Genomic DNA, 21,038 nt, shown 5'->3' with positions numbered 1-21,038 from the left:
TCTCTTATATAATTTACCTCCGCAGATGATGAATTGAACGGCCATTCTTCTGATTGCCCTTTTATCCTTGGCATTTGCCCTTGGTGGATACGCCTCTTTCTCCAAGAAGTTCCAAATGTCGTAATACCAGGGGTTCTCATCTTGAACTTCGTCTATAGTAGCAATTGACTCGTAAGCTGGCACAAACTTCTGGTCAATAATGACTGGACGCATCCGGACTCCAAACGGGATGTCTATCATGGAAGATAGAGTTGCTAGTGAATCTGCGAACCTGTTGTTCTCTCTTACTAGATGAGAAAAGTTTAGCTTCTCAAACCGAGGAATTAACAAATCCAGGGCCTGATGATACATCATCATCTTTTCTTCTTTGACTTTCCAATCTCCTTTCGCTTGAGATACAACAAGGTTCGAGTCCCCGATGACGTCCAACCGTTTTGCCCCTAGTTCCAAGGCTGCTTCTAGACCGGCAATGCATGCCTCATACTCTGCTTCGTTGTTCGAGACTTTGAACCAGAGCTTGAAGGCTAGAGGGATACGAGAATTGTCGGGTGTTATCAGCAACACTCTTATTCCATACCCATACTAGTTGGACGCTCCGTCAAAATACATCGTCCAAAACTCGTCGTCGATATGCAAAATGGCCTCATCTGGGAATAAGTACTCAACTGCTTCACCCCCTTCCACTGGATGATCGGCTAAGAATTCTGGTACTGCCCTTCCCTTGACCGACTTGAGCGTCACATATTTTAGATCAAATTCGGAAAGGAACAACAACTAACGAGCTAGCCTTCCCGTAAGTGCCGGTTTCTCGAAGAGATATTTGATGGGATCTAATCTCGAAACCAACATTACAGAGTGAGCTAACAGGTAGTGTCGCAGCTTCCTGGTAGCCCATACCAAGGCCAAACAAGCCTTCTCCAATGGTGTGTACCGAGTTTCATACTCTAACATCTTCTTGCTCAGATAATAGATGGCCATTTCCACTTTGTCTTCTGATTCCTGCGCGAGCATGCAACCCATTGTGGTCTCAGTTACCGAAAAGTACAATATCAACGGTCTTCCCGGTTCTGGTGGTGACAACACGGTGGGTTCTGTAAATATTCCTTGATCTGTTCAAAAACAGCTTGGCATCGGCCGTTCCACTGGAATTTCTTTCCTTTCTTCAGGAGACCAGAAAGTGGTTCACAAGTCAAGGTTAATTTTGAGATAAACCGTCTTATGAATTGCACTTTACCTAGAAAGCCTCGCACCTCCTTTTCAGTCCTTGGTGGTGGCATTTCTAGGATGGCCTTGATTTTGGAAGGGTCAACTTCGATACCCCTCTGTGTAATGAGAAACCCCAGCATTTTCCCTGCTGTAACACCGAACGTACACATCTGAAGATTCAGCCGCAACCAGAATTCTCTAATCCTTTCAAAGAACTTTTGCAAGGCGGTGTAGTGGCCCTCTCTTTCCTTGGACTTGACAATCATGTCGTCCACGTACACCTCAACCTCTTTGTGGATCATGTCATGTAATATTGTGGTCGCAGCCCGTTGATATGTAGCTCCAGCATTCTTCAACCCAAACGGCATTACTCTGTAACAGTATGTCCCCCACAGGGTAGTGAAGGCAATCTTTTCTCGGTCTTCAGGTGCCATCACTATCTGGTTGTAGCCTGAGAAGCCATCCATAAACGAAAGCAAAGCATGCCCCACTGTGAAGTCCACTAACTCATCAATGTGCGGCAAGGGAAAGTCGTCATTGGGACTAGCTCTGTTTAAGTCCCTAAAATCCACACATACTCGGATCCTACCATCTTTCTTTAGCATTGGAACGATGTTAGCCAACCAGGTCGGGTATTCAGATACCTGCAGGAAACCTGCGTCAATTTGCTTGGTGACTTCTTCCTTAATCTTGAGGGCCCAATCCGGGCAAATTCTTCTGAGTTTTTGCTTAACAGGTTGGACCTCGGGGTCAAGAGGGATCCGGTGCTGGACGATCTCAGGATCGATTCCAGGCATGTCTTCGTAGGACCACGCGAAAACATCTTTGAAATCTTTTAATAAAGCGACTAAGCGCTCGCGTTCCTGCGAAGACAACGTGGACCCGATCTGGACCAGCCGCGGGTCCTCCTCAGTACCGACATTCACAGTAGTGATTTCATCCATTAAGGGTTTAACAAATCTTTCCTACTCTTGTTCAATTAAGCGTTGCAAAACCAGAGGAATTTCTTCCTCGTCGTTTTCATCAAAATTTTGAAAGTCTGAATTAATGCAATAAATCAAGGGCACAGAAAAGTACTCAAAAACCACAGCTACTTGATTCTCATTAAGCACATCCAAATCGTCCGATTGTTCGGTTACAATAGACTCAAAAGAGAAAGAAAAAGACGACCTGGACAAGACTGTGGCATCCGGGTTATCATCCCCAGGATTACCAGACTCAGACTCAATCGAGCTGGAACCTGATTCCGACTCACTAGATTTGGTGGAATCAGATTCCGGCTCACTACCTGACCTGGTGCTGCTGGACAAAAATCCCTCTTCATACTGCCAAATGCGAGAGGGTGCGGTAAATGCATCCGAAATGTTTGCGGGTAGGCCCGCAGCTGTTCCATTCCCGATCATGCATACCAAGAAGTTATCCCCCAAGAACTTCTGTTCGATCGGAGGATCTGAAAGTAGACACGCCAACGCTACCCCCATTTCACTTTCGGCGTCCTCAGACTCCACTTTCTTACTCTGCTCAAACTCGGCTAATGGGTCTGTCTGCTCTTTGGCAACGTCATCCCTAGGTAACTGTAGGTCAAAAAAGATCTCAAACCCCGGCACGCGCTTCCTCTCTGCGTTCAGCCACGGCTCTGGGAAGCCACAAAACGGAAAGTCCTCCCTCTCCCGGATGAAGCGTCCGTTTAGGGTACCCTGAATGGGCCGGTGTATTAAGTCAAAAGGCTTACCCGCCTTCTTCGCTCTGGCTTTCCCAGCCATCTCCTTACCCTTTCTTATCCAATCCTCTTTGGTGGGCAGATAACCCAAACCAAAGGTGTGTGGGTTATGTGGCACCTCGGCCGATGTTGCGACGCCCTTCCGACCGCTCTTTCCCAATCCCATCCCGGGGATATGTTGAAGCTTGTTCATGAGGTATATCGATTGAGCACTAACATACACCCCCCATTAACAGCTAAGATGTTCTGTACGTCCCGGGCCTCGGCTAGGGTAAGACCGGATAAGAACACATCCTCCATACCATGCTCAATTTCCAAAACTGGCGTAGATACTTCCGGCGGTAGATGGATCGATGAATTCCCAAAAAAAATGGCTACTCCCTTTCCATAGGGGTATTTCACCATTTGATGCAAGGTAGAAGAAACTGCCTTCACTTGATGCAGCCACAGCCGCCCCAAGAGCAGATTGAAAGTGGCGGGAACCTCTAGGATGTGAAAGTCAATTTCATGCTGTCCCGGCCCAACCTTGGTCTGAATTTTCACTGTCCCCATGACTTCTCTGCTTGTGTTATCGTATGCCCGAATCACCTGGGCAGTTGGCACAAAGTCCGCGGTCTTCAAGCCGATTGCATAGGCAGTCCTCGCTGGACATACATTGATAGCAGACCCTGTGTCGACAAGCACCACGGGTATCCATTTATTTCTGCACTCCACGGAGATGTAGAGTGGCTTGTTATGGTTCACACCCTCAGGTGGCAGTTCTTTGGCAGAAAAGGTCAACATCGGGGTAGCTCCTCCCGAAAAAACTAAGCCCACCAACTGTTCGGGCGTGGTGTCTATAGAGAGCTTGGCTTTGTCTATGGCCGATAAGACAGCTTGTCGATGCACTCGCGATGCCATAAGCAGTCTCCAGATGGAGATATCTGCTTGTATCTTCTTTAACTGCTTCAGTGCAGCCTCTTCTTCGACTTGCTTCTCTTTCTGTCTCTCAACTTCCTTATCCTTTCCAGATGCCTCCGGCTGGTCTAGGTTTGGGGGCTTGAAATACCGTCCGCTTCTTGTCATATGATCGACCTCACCGATATACCAGGTATCATCTGGCTGATTACTCCCCCAATCCTCATTCGTGTGGGCAAGACATAAATCATCGTCCTCCCACCGCATTCCGTCGGCAGCCAACAGACACCTGTCTGGCTCTGGTTCAATTGTACCCGCAGTACTCTCCGTCCACATGCTCGTAGCGTTCTCTATCTTCGTGCACACAGCACTCTCAATCCCCTCAGGGCCCTTAGCTTTCCTAATTCTCTCGGCATCCTCCAACCTTTCTTGTTCTAGCTGGGTCAGTACAGCTGGCTGTTCAACAATTCCCGCATTCATAATGCCTAAGTCTCGAGCGGAATTCTTAGCACCGGCGCTCTCCGGCGATTCATTCTGATTTCTGGTCCTTCCGGCCACCACTGATATACTTGCCCCTGCCGGGCCCTGTTCTAACTGAGCTTCGTCAACAACGTTTGGAAAATCATCAAGCCACCCAGTAGCCTCTGCCGATTCCTCATAATCAAACCAGTTGACTGCCGCGTCTCCTGGATCTTGGTCGTTGAAAAACTGGAGGTTGGCCAAGTCCCCTTCCATAACCGTCAAACCATTTGTCCCCTGCTCAAATCCATCTTCTCGAATCACACACAGTTCTGCCCTCTCTGGCAATTCAATATTAGGCTCAAACTGGCATGCTGGCAGAATATAATCACTCGGAACATAGGCTTCCCCAGCGACACTCCTAGACTGCTCAAACCCTGATTGAACAATTCCATCCTCTTCTGAAATCTCCTCTGTTCTATCTCTGCCAGTCACCACCATTGGCTCGGGTTGGGTTCTGGAGATATCCAACATGTACAAAGAGTCAGTGCAGTCAGGAAGGAGCACCTCCGGCTTAGGCAGGTGGGAAGGAGTGATATATATGCTGGGATCATAAGACACGACCCCAGTCTCGATGAAGTTGATTCTTTTGGGAGGTGGAGCTTGGTTGTGCGGTGGAAGAGGGTTTGTTATGACATTGGGTTTTTCTGGAGGTACAATCACCTGCTTGTCAATGAGGTCTTGAATCTCATAACGCAATCTGAAACATTGGTCAGTGTCGTGACCATGTTGTTGGTGATATGCGCAGTATTTTGCTGGGTTATGAGAAGGAGGGAGTGGATTCGGCAATGGCCTCGGCTCCAGGGGCTTTAAGTGCCCTTTCTTGATTAATACCCCTAGAGCCTTGGACAGGGGCATATACAGTGGGGTGAAGGTTCTTTGGCCTCTAGGTTGGAATCGAGTGGTTTGTGTGTTGCTTCTGGACGCGCCGGAGAAAGGTGTAGCTACCATGGGTCTTAGAAGGGGAGGAGGAATGGTGGTGACCATGCTCACCTCCGAAGCTCTTGTAGTTGCAACGCCACTTGGGCCTGTATTGTTGTTACGATTAAAGGTTCTTCTGGGTTGCTCTCTATCTTGGTCAATCAGACCTTGTTTCATTGCATCTTCGATTTGTACCCCCATTTCATGTAGATCTGAAAAAGTGGGAAAGGGGAGCACAATCATTTTTTGCATCAGTTTTGGCTGGAGATTGCGCACAATCATCCTGATTTAGTCTTTGTCGGTAGGCCTCAGGGTCATCATCGAAGCCTTCGCCCTCCACCGAGTTACGAAATCTGAGAAGCTCTCCTTAGGCTCCTGCCTTGTTGTTTCGAGATCTCGGGTTGTAATCTCGATCTCGAGAAGCTCTCATCCCAACTTCGCTTGACATCATCCTCTAACTTTGCATACCAGATAGCGACCACACCCGACAGGGTCCGGCCGAATAGTGAAAGCTTTTGTGATTTGGTAAGGCCCATTAGCCGTAGTATATCTGAAAATAGCCGGAGATGTACCATGGGGTCCCCAGATCCGTCGAAGCGATCAATTTGCGGCATTTTAAACCTATCCGGCAGCGTCACAGCCACATCGGTATATCCGTCCTCGATATCCGAGATAGCCTTTACCCCTTGGGATTTCTTGAACAACTTCTCAAGCTTGCTCAATTTCACTACTGTATGGTCTACCTCGAACTCGAAGGGAGAGTCTGGTTGATTGACAGGCGTAGGTGCCTTAGATAGCTGGGGCAAAATTTGGGACAGAGCTGGCCCCGTTGGTATGTCCATATCTGCCTGGACATTTGGTGCCTCCTCAGGTGCTGGGATTCCTGGTGGGGGAGGAACTAGGTGTGAAGCAGATGCTCCGGCTTGTTGTTGCAATCTGGCAATTAACTCTGCCTGCTGGGCCATGATCTCGACCTGTTGTTTGGCAAATTCATCTCGGTGAACAGCATCCTGCTGCATGGCTCTCATGGTGTCCTGCATCTGACGCATCATTTCCTCAACTCCTGTCGGTCCCGCCATACTGCCTTGATCTATCTGAACTACTGGCAGGTCTATCTCTATAGCAACAATTAGGATCTCAATCCGACTATCCACTAATGGGGTAATCCACTGCTCTGGCAACCTCTGCTCGGATACACTGCGTCTTCTCGACCTCCGTCTGATAACCGGGGGTAGAGAGTGGAACACTGGTTGTCCATCGACCAGATCCTCAGATCGATTGAGTCGGCGACCTCTTGTCCAAAGTGCTTGGGGAATATCTGCTTGGTCTGAAGCAATTGTGCTAAACTACCTGGCAAAAAGATAAATAAAGCAATAATAAGGAAATAAACGAGCAGACGAACGGACAACATAACGGCGTAAATAAACAGAACACACAGTTGGGTATAATTAACACGCAATTGATACACTATTCTCAAAGACCGATCATTATTCCCCAATCACTATTCCCAAATCACTGTCCCCGAAGCTGAATCTGATACCCGCAGATAACTGATTCCGAAAATACTGAACTGGTACCCGCAGGCCTGATGCCCAAACTTGTAAACTGATACATGCACTCGTATAGAGACGTACTCTAAAAGCATATAACAAATAAGTAAGAGCCAAAACACCCCTATGTTGGGGTAAGGTTTCCCTGTCCTATTTTGTCAGGAACTAGGGTTTCACTACGCACGCAGCGGTTTCAAACAACCTATAAACGGGTAAGCAAACTGTCCTAGTTTAGAATGGTCACTATGGATTCCGAATATGCACTAGGTCGAATGGTCAAAAAGGGTGCCCCGGTAAAACTGGGGTTTGTGTTCCCGTCGTGGCAAAGCCCGCAATCGGTCAGCCTTATGGCACATTTCTCGAAGCGAGCCTCCAGCAACCTGTTCAGGAATAGCATATGGCAAACACAGTGTCCTAGGCGCACCAATGCAAATACAATGCAAAGAAATACATAAGTGTAATCAAAACAAGATATCATGAGTTCAAGTCAAGTTCTCTAATTCCCCAACAGAGTCGCCAGAAACTGTAGATGTCCCCGAACATCCCGTGAGGAAATTCCCCCCGTTTTGTTCATTGGGCTCACTACAGTTCAGGACTCAATGTCACGGTCCTGTATCTAATCTCGCAGAGTGCAATGCAAGACCGATGAAATCATCAAAGAGTCCAAATCCGGCAAATCGTTTTTGAAAACAGATTTTTTGAAAGAAGTGCCAAACATGGACTACTTTTCCAGATACAGAGTCGCCACCTAAATATTTTATTTTGGAAAATTTAGGAAACCCTGACTCGTTGCCTAAGGTCACGTGTCTGTCATCACCAAAGTTGCCTCAGCTCGGGAACTTGGGTACGATTGGGGAAGGTCACTTCGTGAGCACCCCCGCTCGCCCAATCAAAGATCGGCCTCTACTAACCATGATATCGGGTTTTGAAAACACTATGCGTTCTTATTCTGGTTATTAGTCTAGATTTACTATGTGATACGCACAGCATACAAGTATAGACTGGATCGCCTGAATCGGAACGAAACATTTCATGTTTGTTTTTTAAAGCGGTTTGCTACTCGCAAGTAGGCTAAAATGTGGATTTGCCACCCTCAGGTGGGCTTAGAAAACAAGATGATTTGCCACTATCTAGTGGGCTTAAAACTAACAATTGATGAATTGTTCCAATCCAAATAACCCAACCTTCACCCACAAGCATTCAGGCAGGTATATCATATAAGCAAATAGCCTCATGGTAAGCATGCTATCATGGCAGTCACTCACACGCATGTAAGAATGCTAAAGCATAAAACTTACCGAGTACTCCAAGCCAAAACAGAAGCTATGTTAGAAATCCATGCATGATCCTAACTATACAGAAATGCCTAATGCAACACATGCAAAATGCAACTAAGATAGGCTCGGCTATTCTAAAGATGGCATATGAAATGCTACAACTAACAAGTATTCAACTCGGAATTGAAATACAAATGCAGTTAGTATGATGCGCCGAGCCCGGTGCATGCAAGACAAATGAATGATGCAAACATGCAAGCATAAGTATGCTAATTGAAACAGGCCCTAATCTAACCATCATAAGCAAGTAAATAAAAGGGAGAAAGACGTGGGGTTGGAAAACATACATCATACACACGCACACTTATTATAATTGTGCCCCTCACTCAGAGGGTCTAAAAGAATAATACAGTCCGAATGATAATACAGTCCGAAATGAATAATTAAATATTACAAAATCCTAATTAATTAACAAATTAATCTAGGAAAGCAGGTAAATTGGCACGCAAATCCATGGACCGCCTCAGCTCTGTTCCAAATGATGAATGATGCATGCTCAAGTTGCCTTGCGTAGAAATCCATTACGATGCCCCGGTTTGCCTTTGTTTGCAATTGTTTTCGGAATATTGTGCAACGCTCCAGAAGGCCTCTGATTTCTGATTTACTACAACAGAGAGCAACAAAATGGCATGGCAAAGTATTTCACATATGTATGCATGACTACTCTTCATGGAGTGTAGTCCTCGATCCTCGTGCCACCAATCACGCATCTTGATGCATGATGGCCGAGGAGTCGAATTGCACGACTCAACGTGAAATGAATGCACATGAAAACACAACAAGACCTAGACTCCATCATGGGTAATCCGGAGTGTCGGCGACCGGGAATTGAGACACGTTCCGTCACTCGGAGTACGAAACGTCCCTCGTTTCCCGTGCTTGGGCTAACTCCTATCCCAAACACAATGCAAATGAGATGGCATACACAATGCGACTAACATACACCCTAGCATACGCAATGCTATGAAATGGCATACACAATGCTCGATGTAACATGGCATACACAATGCTCTAACATGCAACCTAGTATACGCAATGCTATGAATTGAAAAGGCATACACAATGCATAATAGACTTACACCAACATGAGTGGACCTCAGCCACACTCACATCAGTGGCCATTAGATGAAAATGAGACAACCAAAATGCGTGAACACATGCACGCATATCGAGGACCGAACCTAAGGCATCAAATGCCACTCTACCAAAGCATGGCAAGGGATGAAAGATGGCCTATGAACATGTAATTTCCAGCACTAAAATATGATGCTAAATAATCCCAAAACATGGAAATATGGCACCCGATGCATGGAATAAGCCCCGAAACTCAAAACTAGTCCAATGCATTGAACCACAAGTATACAAAGCAAGCATTATTTGATCATGAAGTCTAAAGACAGAGCCAAGGCAGTCCCAAAACATGCACATTTCCAGTTTAAAGCATGGCCAAAAGATGCTAACATGATGGACTAAAATAGCATGCAACATTGGCTAGTAAGTATGGGTTGTATTACAACTATATGATGCGCATGAGATCTCATCAAACCAGCCAAAAATAGTGAACAAAACATGCCAAAATATGCCCAAATAATCATTGAAATGCAGCCAACGCATGCAAAAATGAGGGGCTTCTTTGGAAGGCCATTCAAGGGGTTGTTAAGCACATATAAGATAGACACTTAGCATGACCAAACCAACTCTGGAAATGAGTTATGAAAGCCCTAAGGCCCCAAGTATCCTCCATACACGTGTATGGAGGATACACCAAATGGTCTCCAGCTGGCACAATTGGCCTACACTCAGAAAAAGCAAAAAGCAAGAAGCAGGCCGGCCAATTCAAGTGGCCGGCCAGCCACCCCCCCTGGTCGGCCGACCAGGGGTCTAAAGGGTCAACAAAATTTTCTGGCCGGCGACCCTAGAAAGGTGGCCTCGCAGATGAGTGCAACGCAGCTATGTAGAGAAAAACCAGAAAATGTGACCCAAGAGAGAGAAAAGCTAGCTTTTAAGCAAGGTTCAAAAGGGTCAAGAAGAGAAAACGGGTTGGCCCACCATATTGGTGGCCTCCCAGATGATTAGATCACAATGGTGGTATGAAAAGCCAGAAAATGTGGCTCAAAAGTGAGAAAAACCAACTTTCTGTCAGAAAAATCGACTTTTAGAGAGAGAAAATAAGAAAACTAGTTTTTCAAGGGAAAAGGTGGTCGGCCACCATCCTACCACCTTCCCAACAATGAAAATAGGGTCTCTACCAAAAAAGGACCAAAACAGATGCAAAACGAAGGTTCGGGGGCCAAAACGCGCGGTTCGGGGCCCCGAATGCAGGCTGTTAGGCATCGGAAGTGGCGTATGACCACGAAGGTGGTCTCCCGGGCCACATTGTCTCTCTAAAGGGAGGAAATAAGGCGTTTGCCAAAAATCGGAGCAAACGGAGGTAGTTAAACGGTCCCGAACCGAGGCACACGGCCGACGGCTCCGAAAACTAGAAATCGGGCTCCAAATGGGAAAAATGACCTACGACCACGAAACGTAGCCTACGGCCACTAAGAGATGGTCTACGAGACCTCTCCCTCCCATCGGAAAGAGAAAATAGTGAAAACAGGACCTGATTCACAAACCGAGGCAAAGCACAAAAGAGCCTCGAAGTTCGAAGGCAAGGCTCTCAGCCGAGACCCTGAAACCTCAAATCGAGCACAATATGCAACATCACCGAGCGCCCAGTTGGTGACGTCTAATTCTTAAGGTCGATCAAAAAATGGGGTGTCTACAACAATGGTGTTTTATCATCCATGTGGGTAATGGGAGTGAAAAATTTTGTTCGCTCGATGGAAGCCAATTGAAGACCCTTCAGAGTCAGTTGCAGAGGTTGTTTGTTTATTTAGAGACTCTCGGGTTAGTTACAGAACTTCAAGGTTCATTGGGATTTCTCTAGGAGATAGAGAGAACCGGCATTGGCAGATTATACTACAAAGATTTAGGATGTATGATAAGTCCAAATTGTAGTACTTTATTGCCATTGGCCTCAGTGGAGGCGTTAGAGATCCTTCATGGATCATTGTTGGAAGATCCGCATTTGGTAAAACAGTGGTATCCACATTTGTCAATTTGAAGGATAAATTGTGGCAATCTACTTCAAATCTTGGTGGAGTTTTGGCGTTCTCTTCCAATGTCTACCGGAGGCATTGTTTGTTGGCAGTCTTTCATGGATTATTGGCGATTTTTCCAAAGTCGTGGTTTATTAAGATTCATTATCACAGTTGGGATCTATGATCATGTTTGATTAGATCCAAGGGTGTCTCCAGTTTGTGAGACTTGATTGTTTCTTCTTCTTGTGGATTTTCATTTTTGCAATCTGTTACATATTTGAAGACAGCAGCTATTGGTAGTCTGGTTGACGATTCAGACTCTGGGTGTTTGCTTCTGTGGAAGCGGTATGACCGTTGTTGTTCGTTGAAGATTGGAAGAGATTGTTGTAGAGAAACGTGAAGATAGTGATTTTGTCAATCTCATATGTTGGGATCCATCCCTTAATCTGCCGTTGGATTTGGAGGGGATATATCATTTGCAGACCCGGTGGAGTCAGCGGGGACTGTTGGGGTTGTGCATTTACAGTACATATGCCTTTGGGTGATTTTGGCAGCTGTAAAGATGGTGCATCATCTTGTGTCTGCTGGTTGGAAATGTAGTTGGAGGAATCTGGAGTTTGCTTGACACTTCAAAACTTTTTGGCTCTTGGTATTTTGTTAGTTCATTTGAAGTTTGTTATGATACTTCTAAACTGGTTAGAGCCTAACTGCATCCACAGTCCAGTTTTGTTTGGTGGAGAACTTGCCTTAGTTCTCGAAGAATTTGTTTGGCTCTCTTGATTAATTCAAGCTTAAAGAGAGCAATATTATGTTCGATGGTTGATCGGATATGATGTTTTTGGTACCGCTTTTGAATTTGCTTTGATAGAGAATTTGAAGCCTCTCTTGTTTAGTCTCATCAATAATGGTTCAAGCGGGTTGCTCACCATGTTTTGTTTGGAGTTGTCAATGACAACTTGTTTAACGCCTATGGAAATCGGAACTTGGCACTATGGTGGAGCTTGAGTTGTAGAAAATCGAAAAGCTAGCTCGATTGGCTCTGCATGTTCTTTGCATTGGCTCAATGCGATTTTGAGCAATAGAAGTTGTTGTGTTTTGAAAGAGCGCTTGTGTTTTGTACAGCATATGGCATTCAATTTTGACTGAATGGTTGGATACCTGGGTTATGGTATCAATTTTGATTCTGTGGCAACGAACGCACCTCTTAATGAAACAGAGTAGTTGTGTATCTCTCAGGCGAGCTCGAGCGCAGGAGGAGAGAGAGAGAGCCACGATGAGCACTCAAGGAGTATGGGTGCGGGTACTATGCTAGGTGTTGCATAGTTGGTGACTTGTACAAATCTGTTGAAGTTGTTTTTCCAGAGAGAGTTACTACCAACCATCAATCTGGTAGTACAAGTGAAAGATACGCAGGTAACTTATATCGCTGAACTGGAGAGCAGGGATTACAAAAGGCATGAACAACAAGTGTGTAGAAACACTGGGAAGTTGTTCAGGAGTGCAAAGGGCAAAAACTGATAGTTTAGGATAGTTTAGGGAAAACTCCGAACAAAGAAACCAGGAACGTTGACCAGAAAAATGAAGAGTTTTCTGTTGCTCCAGTTTTGGCCGTTGTAGACATCCCATTTTGACCGGCCCTAAGACTTGGGTGCTTTCTTTTGTTTACCCGATGAAGACAAGTACAATGTGTTTCTCACAAAATCCTCAGTAAGAGAGATGAAATTTGAACTTTAATTCCAACCTTCACCATTATGGCCAAATTGTTTTAAAATACTAAATATTTCATTAGTTTAGTAATTTTGTAATTTTGCATAATTTTATTTGTTTGTTCATATTTTTGGTGTTTTTATATAAATTATTATAAATTATATAATTTATATATATATATAAAATAATAAAAAGTACTATTATTATATTATATGTTTAGTATTTTGGTATAAATTATATAATTTATATATGTTATATATTATATTATAAAAATCTTTTGATGTCAATCAGCCCTCGGCTGCTGACATCTAAATCAAACAACATAAGGTATATATATTATATTATGGCCTAGTTTGGGAAGATTGAAAAAAGACAAAAAGTCAAAAAGTCACTATCCTATTTAAGTCACATCATCTTATTTAAGTCACATCATCTCTCTAACACATCACTTCAAACCCAACCCAAACCTAACTCATATTTCATAAAAAGTCAAAAAGTGCACTTATTTAGTCTTCCCAAACTAATCCTATATGTTGTTTTGTTGCTTATATAAAGCAATGGAGGCTCAGCAAAGGAGGGGGGCTAATCTGAAGAGAATTGAAGAGAGTTAGAAAGAGTTAGAGAGAAAAGAAAGAAAACATTTCAACTTGGGCCAACACATACCATAAACTCCATAATTTCGAATTAAGGATTTGAGAACACACTTCCTACACTTGAGGGTGATCAAGAGGGAGTTTGTGAACTAAAGAGTTCATCCTTTCCTTGAAAGGTGAATTTTACAAACCTTTCATTTTCTTGCATTTCTTACTTATTTAGCTCTTTTTCTTTGATTTATTGTTATATTGTATATTGTTGTAATCTAATTGAAAGTGATGAATTGATGTCCCATATATGTTATTTTTAGCACGAGAAAGAGACCTTTCATGCTAAATGGTTTAATCTCTTCGGAGGTTCATTACCAGGGCATTACATCTCTCTCATGCCAAGACCAACTCCTTGTTTGATGCTTCTTTCCATTTAGAGGACTTAAACTCACCATTGGACTTAATGAATTAAAGAACGGATGGTAATTTAAAATTGAGTAACTAAAATTGAGGCTAAAATGGTGCAAGATAATAATTTGGTTGTATTCAATCGGACGTTAATTGAACACAAGGAAACTTGAGGCAGTTTATACTCATTAGTGATGAAATGATTCAAGTTTCCAAGGTCACCACTTCCCTTGATCAATTCCATGAAAGGGAAGAGGTTAGAGTCATATTTTGTTACATTATTGAACTTGCACACTTTGATTCACAAGCCATCATGCAATGAAATTGCTTGAGTTAGTAGTTTGTGGCTTAAGTTTACTTCTCCTTTGATTCGTTCATGAAAATGAGGGTTGAGTTGTGCAGACAACCCTAGAAAATACTCTATGCATGCTCTATTTGTCTTTTGTTGCAACAAGGTGAACTGTGCAGCAGTGGCCGGCAGACCACCTTTGATGGCTGGCATCCCTCACCAGTGGCCGGTCAACCAATAATGCAAAATTCAGCAGTGTGTTCCTTTGGCAGAGTAGAGCCATTCTGGAAGTGGGCAATAATGTATGTGTTCTATTGTGCAACAGAGGCTCTCTAGAAGCAAAACAGTGGCTTTTCGGGTGGAAATCGAGCATGCGCATGAACATTCCTCGCTTCTCGAGGCGTAGTAATTAGTTGTTTAGATTACTTACTTCTTTTAATTATACTTGTGTTGTAATTATTTAATTAGCTGAAGTAGTTAATTAGTTGTGAGTTAATTTATTTTATTTGGTTTGTAATAGTTAATTAATTAGCTTAGTTTAAATAGTTAGCTAGTTAGTTTATTCATTCGGACTCTCCTTCGTGAGAGCATAATGTTGTAATAATGTGTATGTCTTCGAATCCCACGTCTTTCTCCCTTTTATTTAACTGCTTATGCTGGTTAGTATAGGGACATCACGTTTAAATTAGCATTCTTCATGTTTGCATCCACTTGTATTGCATGCACCAAGGCTCGGTTCATTATTCTAACTGCATTGTTAGTTTAATACTTATTTGAATACGTGCTTAAATCATGCTATCAATTGATTCATATGCCATGTTAAGTAGCCGAGCTTATTTTAGATTGCATATCGCATGTGTTGCATTAGTCATATTGCATAATTAGGAATCATGTATTTTTTTCTAACTCTTTCATGTCTTTTTGGCGTGGAGTACGAGGTGAGCCTTTACTTGCTTTAGCATATTGCATGAGTGTGATTGTTGCCATGTCTAGCATGTTTACCATGAGGCTAAGTGCTTAATTGATATACCTGCTTGTATGCCTGTGGATGAAGGTTAATTGCTCGAATTGGAATAATTTGAGCCATGCACATTTAAGCCCACTTTTCAAGTGGCAAATTCGAACTCTTTTCAGAAAACAAACATGAATCAAGTGTTTCAATTTTTGCAAGTTAGTCTATACTTGTATATGCGCATCACATAGTAATACTAGATTAATAACCGGAACAAGAACATATACTACAAAGTAAGATTCATATCATGATTAGTAGAGGCCGATCTTTGATCGGGCGAGCGGAAGTGCTCAATTCATGACCTTCCCCTCTCGTACCTAAGTTCCCGAGCCAAGACAATCTTGGTGATGATGGACACATGACCTTTGGCCCGAGTCATGGGTTACCTAAATTTTCCCAAAATAAAACATTTAGGTGGCGACACTGTATCTAGCAAAGCAGTCCATTTTTGGCAATTTGATTCAAAATCGATTTTTCAAAAGATTCGCCGAATTTGGACTCTTTGGTGTTTATCTATTTCACATTGCACTTGTGGAATCAGATCCAGAACCGTGGGAGTCTGATACTGTAGGACTTATTTCGACTTCTGAAAGGGGGCGCGAAAAAGTCGAGCTCCAATCGTGCAAGAAGATACATGGCAGGATCGTGGCATTTTACAGAAGAGCTGTAGTGTCACAGAGCACTCAAAAGAGTGCAAGGCATCCCGGGCAAAGGGTGCTAGGCATCCAATTAGGAAGTGCCGGATATTTTGATCACATAGATTTAAGCATGGCAGGTGAAGACATCTGTGATAGGAAAGCGTGGAAGAGATGTGTGTGAGATAAAGCAGGGCTCTCTCCAAAAGAGAATCAGAGAGTGGTGTGAGTTTAGTTGAGGATGTTGGATTCCCTCCTCCTCTTGTATCTCAGTATTCCTCTGGTATTTATTTCTAGCTTCTACCAAATACACCTGAATAAATGGGGTGTCAGGTATTTTGTCAGGGGTTGTAGGTGTCTCAGTGTGGAAATGCAGACTATGCTAGTTTTAGGCGTGACAAGATGAGCAGCAGGTTTTGTTGTGGATCACCTCACATGGGTTGAAGGGGTGATTTGTTGGATATCACCCCATGTGAGGGGTGATCCTTTTCTCCATGTGTGAATGGAAGCCATGTAAGTCAAGGAGAGCTTCCAAGTTATCAATGGAGGCTGATGAAGTCAAGGAAGATGGCCAACTACCTTACCTACTGACAAGCAGCAATGAATTGCCACCGAAAGGAGAAGAAGAGGGCTGGCAACCAGCTCACATGGAAGACTCCCTCTCCTATCATTATGTGTATAAATAGAGAGGGCGAGGGAGAGAGTGATGTCAGAAAACCTGAGAGTGAGCAAAATGTAGAGAGAGAGAGAGAGAGAGAGAGATAAAAACAGAGGAAGCCTCTGTGGCAGAGAGGGAGCTCCCTTGGTATGAGAAGGGGAGCAGAGTGTTGAGTTAAGAGAGAGAGTATCCTCCTCCATTGTATTATCTTTGTAATCTCTCCATTGTTATAGTGATATTGTTTTCTCTCCCGTGGACGTAAGCATTGGGCCAAACCACGTTAAATATTTGTGTGTCTTTTGTGTGTGTGATTACTGGTTGTTCATTTTCTGGGTGTCCATAATCCTAACATCCATAAGATCAAAATGGTTACATTTAGATTGAACTCAGAGTTGATTTGGTCATAATTCAAGGCATTTTGATGGTAATTACTAACTAACAAAAAATACAATTCCAAAGCAATTCTAGTTCGACAATCCATTCAAGCCAGGCAAGAACACACCCAAGAATGGCTATAATGACAATGCTAAACAACATATCAGGGGCACTCATTGGCATGTGTGTCAAAGAGCTCTTAAAATAGGATATCAAAACAAATGTACGTCTTTATAGTAAGCATATGTAGGAAGGGTAATGTTAATTTCTTCTCGTGCATTTGTGGTTGCATGATTATAGGGATTATAAAGAACCCATACCCGGAGCAACATAGCCTATAGTTCCCCTTACTGTAGTTAAATTTCGTTAATGTTGTACCACCTCATTTGAAATAGTGGAGATAATTTTGGCTAACCCAAAGTCTCCAACATGAGCGATCATCTCATCATCCAAAAGAACATTCCACGGCTTTAGATCACCATGAATAATTGTCTAGTCACAATGACAGTAAAGATACTCAATTGCAGAAGCAACATCTATGGCAATGCTTAGCCTTTAAATCAACTTTAGATTTCTGGATTCTTCTTCTTGTCCATTATTTTCGATTCCATCATGATGCAACCATTTCATAAGCTTCCATTGGCCATAAACTCATATACCAAAGCCTTAAATTCATTACCTTGGAAATCGACACTAGAACAAGCACTCAAAATTCTCAAGAGATTTCTATTTCTTATGGTTCTTAGTGCTTTGCATTCTGACATAAAACTTTTAAAAGCTCCTCTAAGTCGGAGATTGAGTACTTTCACTGCCACTATTGTCTGAACCTGATCAAGAATTCCTTTGTAAACAAAACCATAGTTCCCAACACCAATTAGCTTGTCCTCTGAGAATCCATCAGTTGCTTTCAAAAGCTCTGCATAAGAAACCCGTAACAGATGGTGCTTGAGTGATGGCACCGAAAAGGCTTTTTTTCTTGAAACACATTGCCAATGAAGGAATATGAATAAACAAACCAACAAAATTGAACATAACACAAGAACAACCATGACAGTGAGTATCACTTTCATCTTGTGAGAGAGCTTATTCTTGTTGGACTTTAAGAATGGGCAGAGAGGAAGACGCAAGTATGGAATGCCTTCGCATAGATCATTATTACCAACCACCGAAATAGCACTTTCATTTCAAAAAATTCCTTCCATTGGAACTCGCCCATGTAGCTTGTTAAAAGATAGATTCAACTTTTCTAAGTGGAGCTCACTTAGATAACTTGGGATCAACCTCGATAAATTGTGAAATAGTTTACGTCTAAGTAAAGTCGGTGCAAATTATGAAGTTTCCCAATGGTGGTAGGAATAGGACCACTAAGATGATTCATTACCGTATCAAAGATACCGAGATTGAGGAGCTTCCCAATACCTGCTGGTAGGCTTCCATATATTTCATTGTCCTCCATTCTAATTATGCCAACCTCGGAAGAGAGATTAGCTATGTGTGCGGGGGTGATTTCCGCACTATGAAGAAGGGTTGAACTTCGTGGATGAACAATGTGCTCTGGGAATTAAAGATCTGCACAGAGTAACAAACAGTGAGGCTGCCCGACCGGGGTTTGGTCGAAAACCCCTCCGATGGTAAAGTCAGGGACTCAGGGAGAGAAAGAAGAGAGAAGAGAGAATACAAAGAGTGTATATGTGTTAAGTGTGTGGATTTCGGATCCCTTGAGAGTGAATAGTGTTCACCTTTTATAGGAGAAAGTTGTTTGTCATTCAAGTCCTTCTCTCTCCGCCATCTGTCCAATGTGTCTTATTCATGGTCGTCTCCCATTGGAGGAGGACGACCACTCCGCCTGACACTCGGGTGTAGGTCTGCTTTGTTTGTCTCATTAGCGAACATCTCTCATTGGAGGCGGACGACCACTCCGCCTGTCATTCAGATGCAGGTCTGTCATATATGCACCTTGTCCCTTTGTACCTCCATGTCTCCACATTCTATTCATACAGAGGGAGATGAGCAGAGTTGTTTGTCTCTTGTGGGTCCAAGAAAGATCTTCAGTGAATTGGCCTTCTTTGAGTTGGCCTACTCTAGAATGGTTGTCCAACCAGGAGGTCCAACATGTTGCTCAGCCCACTTCGGAGTGGTTGTCTGTCCATCCAGGAGGTTCAACATGTTACTCAACCTACTTCGGAGTGGTTGGCTGCCCGTCCAGGAGGTCCACCATGTTGCTCGGCCCACTTTGGAGTGACATTCATACATTGGGCCGAGCTCCTATGATTGTCTTGCTTCGGAGCAAGTGTTGGCCATAGGGCCGAGGTCCAACCTAGCTTAACCTCGGAGTGAGCATCGCATTGGACCTAGCACCAAGACTTGATTAATTTTTACCCATTTCACTATGGACTCGGGCACCGGACCTCTGAGAAAATTGGCACTAACGCTCAACACTTTTAAACTCGTGCAATTCGTTAGTAATGAAATAAAACTGAGGTCATCCTCCAACAAATTATCACCAACGCCAAACCTTCGTAGACTTAAAAGTCTTCCACGATCTCTTGGCATTGGCCCCACAAAGTTTTTATGATCAAAGCCTATTTGTTGAAGTTTGGAAGCATTTGACAATGAAATAGGAAGCGGTCCTGTGAACTTATTTTCGGGAAGAAAAAGAACCTTGAGATTGGGTAGGGTTAAGCCTATATCAGGAGGAATGCTTCCTCGAAGTTGGTTATCAAAAATTTCAAACCAAGACAGAGTGGAGATGTAAATGCTTGAAGGAACCTCACCAGCTATATTGTTTTCAGAGATATAAAACAATATCAAGCCTTGAAGTTGGGCAATTTCCTTTGGAATCTCTCCACGCAAAGCACATTTTCCAAAGGAAAGTTCGGTAAGAGAGGAAGGATTGCCAAGGGAATGAGGGATGGTTCCTGAAATCTTGTTAGTACTTAAGCCGAAAAGTGTAAGCTTCCACAAAGATCCTAACTCGGCCAGGATGTTTCCGGTTAGGTTGTTGTCGATCAAGTCAAGCATTTCAAGATTTGAGCATTGGGAAAAGTTGGTGGGTACTTCACCATGAAATGAATTGTTGCTGAGTGAAATGTTTCGAAGTCGAAACAAGCGACCAATCTCTTGTGGGATTGGGCCATGGAAGCTATTGTTTCGAAGAATAAGGCTTTTGAGGAACGAGAGGTTTCCAATAAGAGGTGAGAGTGATCCCACCAGGCCTTGCGACCTTAGTCTCAACTTCACAACTCCATTGGGATGTCGATGACTACATAAGATGCCATTCCAATCGTAGTAGTGCACTGAATCATACCAGGATCTCAATGCCCCAAATGGGTCTTGATGAATGGCAGCCTTGAAAGCAATCAAGGCTGATCTATCTATCTTATTTTGCAAGCAAGTGACAAGGGTGTTGCCAAAGCAACACCACCACACAATGGAGGTGAAGAAAATAATAAGCCAATTTGCCATGATTTTCTGATGAATCCAGCACCATGAAATGGTGTATATATATGATACTGAATTTATTGTTGTATGTTTGAAAGCAAAGAAAAATTGGTACTTCTTATGCTGTTAGAGAAAGAACCACTGAAACACCTCCCCTAACGTAACAAAGTTTGTTTGCCAGATTGGATGGATTATTAGTACGATAAGATTGAATGAGGGGATTATTAGTATCATTAAAATATAAAAATAAATTGTATTTGTTTGTATAGGAGTGTGGTAATATTAGTTGGTTGTCATTTAATCTATAAATTTATGTAAAAATCCTTAATATATAAAAATTAATTTTATTATTTTTGTAAAGTAGGGATATAATGATATTTTTACGTCCAATCTCAATCTCAAGGGATTGGATTGTGAAACACAACCCCTCACGGAATTGCTAATACCCCTTGGAGGAGATTCGTAGTCCCATGATATTATCACAAAGAGATAAACTTATTCATGGCTGTACTGTAAATAATTTTTTTACACTGTGTTTGGATTATGAATTTAAGGAGGGATTTGAAAAAGGAAAAAAGATGAGGCAAATTTAGCTTATATTTGTTTCACCTTTTCCATTTCTTTTTTCAAATTACTATATAAATTTATAATCTAAACACAATTTTATAATTTTCCAATAGGTTTCACTGGAGTACA

The 21,038-nt window shown here is 43.0% G+C and overlaps 1 protein-coding gene across 1 annotated transcript; it reads right to left on the bottom strand.

Annotated features, from left to right (window-relative positions):
• Positions 1 to 17,267: 17,267 nt before the first annotated feature.
• Positions 17,268 to 20,366, bottom strand: LOC114266523 (uncharacterized). The gene is made up of 3 exons (XM_082889111.1): positions 19,417 to 20,366; positions 17,561 to 17,876; positions 17,268 to 17,393 (listed from the first exon to the last, which is right to left on the bottom strand). The coding sequence occupies exons 1-3, from the start codon at positions 20,364 to 20,366 to the stop codon at positions 17,268 to 17,270; spliced, it is 1,392 nt and encodes a 463-aa protein (XP_082745237.1).
• Positions 20,367 to 21,038: the final 672 nt, after the last annotated feature.

This window comes from Camellia sinensis, chromosome 9, assembly GCF_055761805.1.
Source record: "Camellia sinensis isolate YWXY chromosome 9, ASM5576180v1, whole genome shotgun sequence".
Taxonomy (NCBI): domain Eukaryota; kingdom Viridiplantae; phylum Streptophyta; class Magnoliopsida; order Ericales; family Theaceae; genus Camellia; species Camellia sinensis.
The sequence above is the reverse complement of the archived record's forward strand: the minus strand, read 5'-3'. Positions and strand labels throughout refer to the sequence as shown.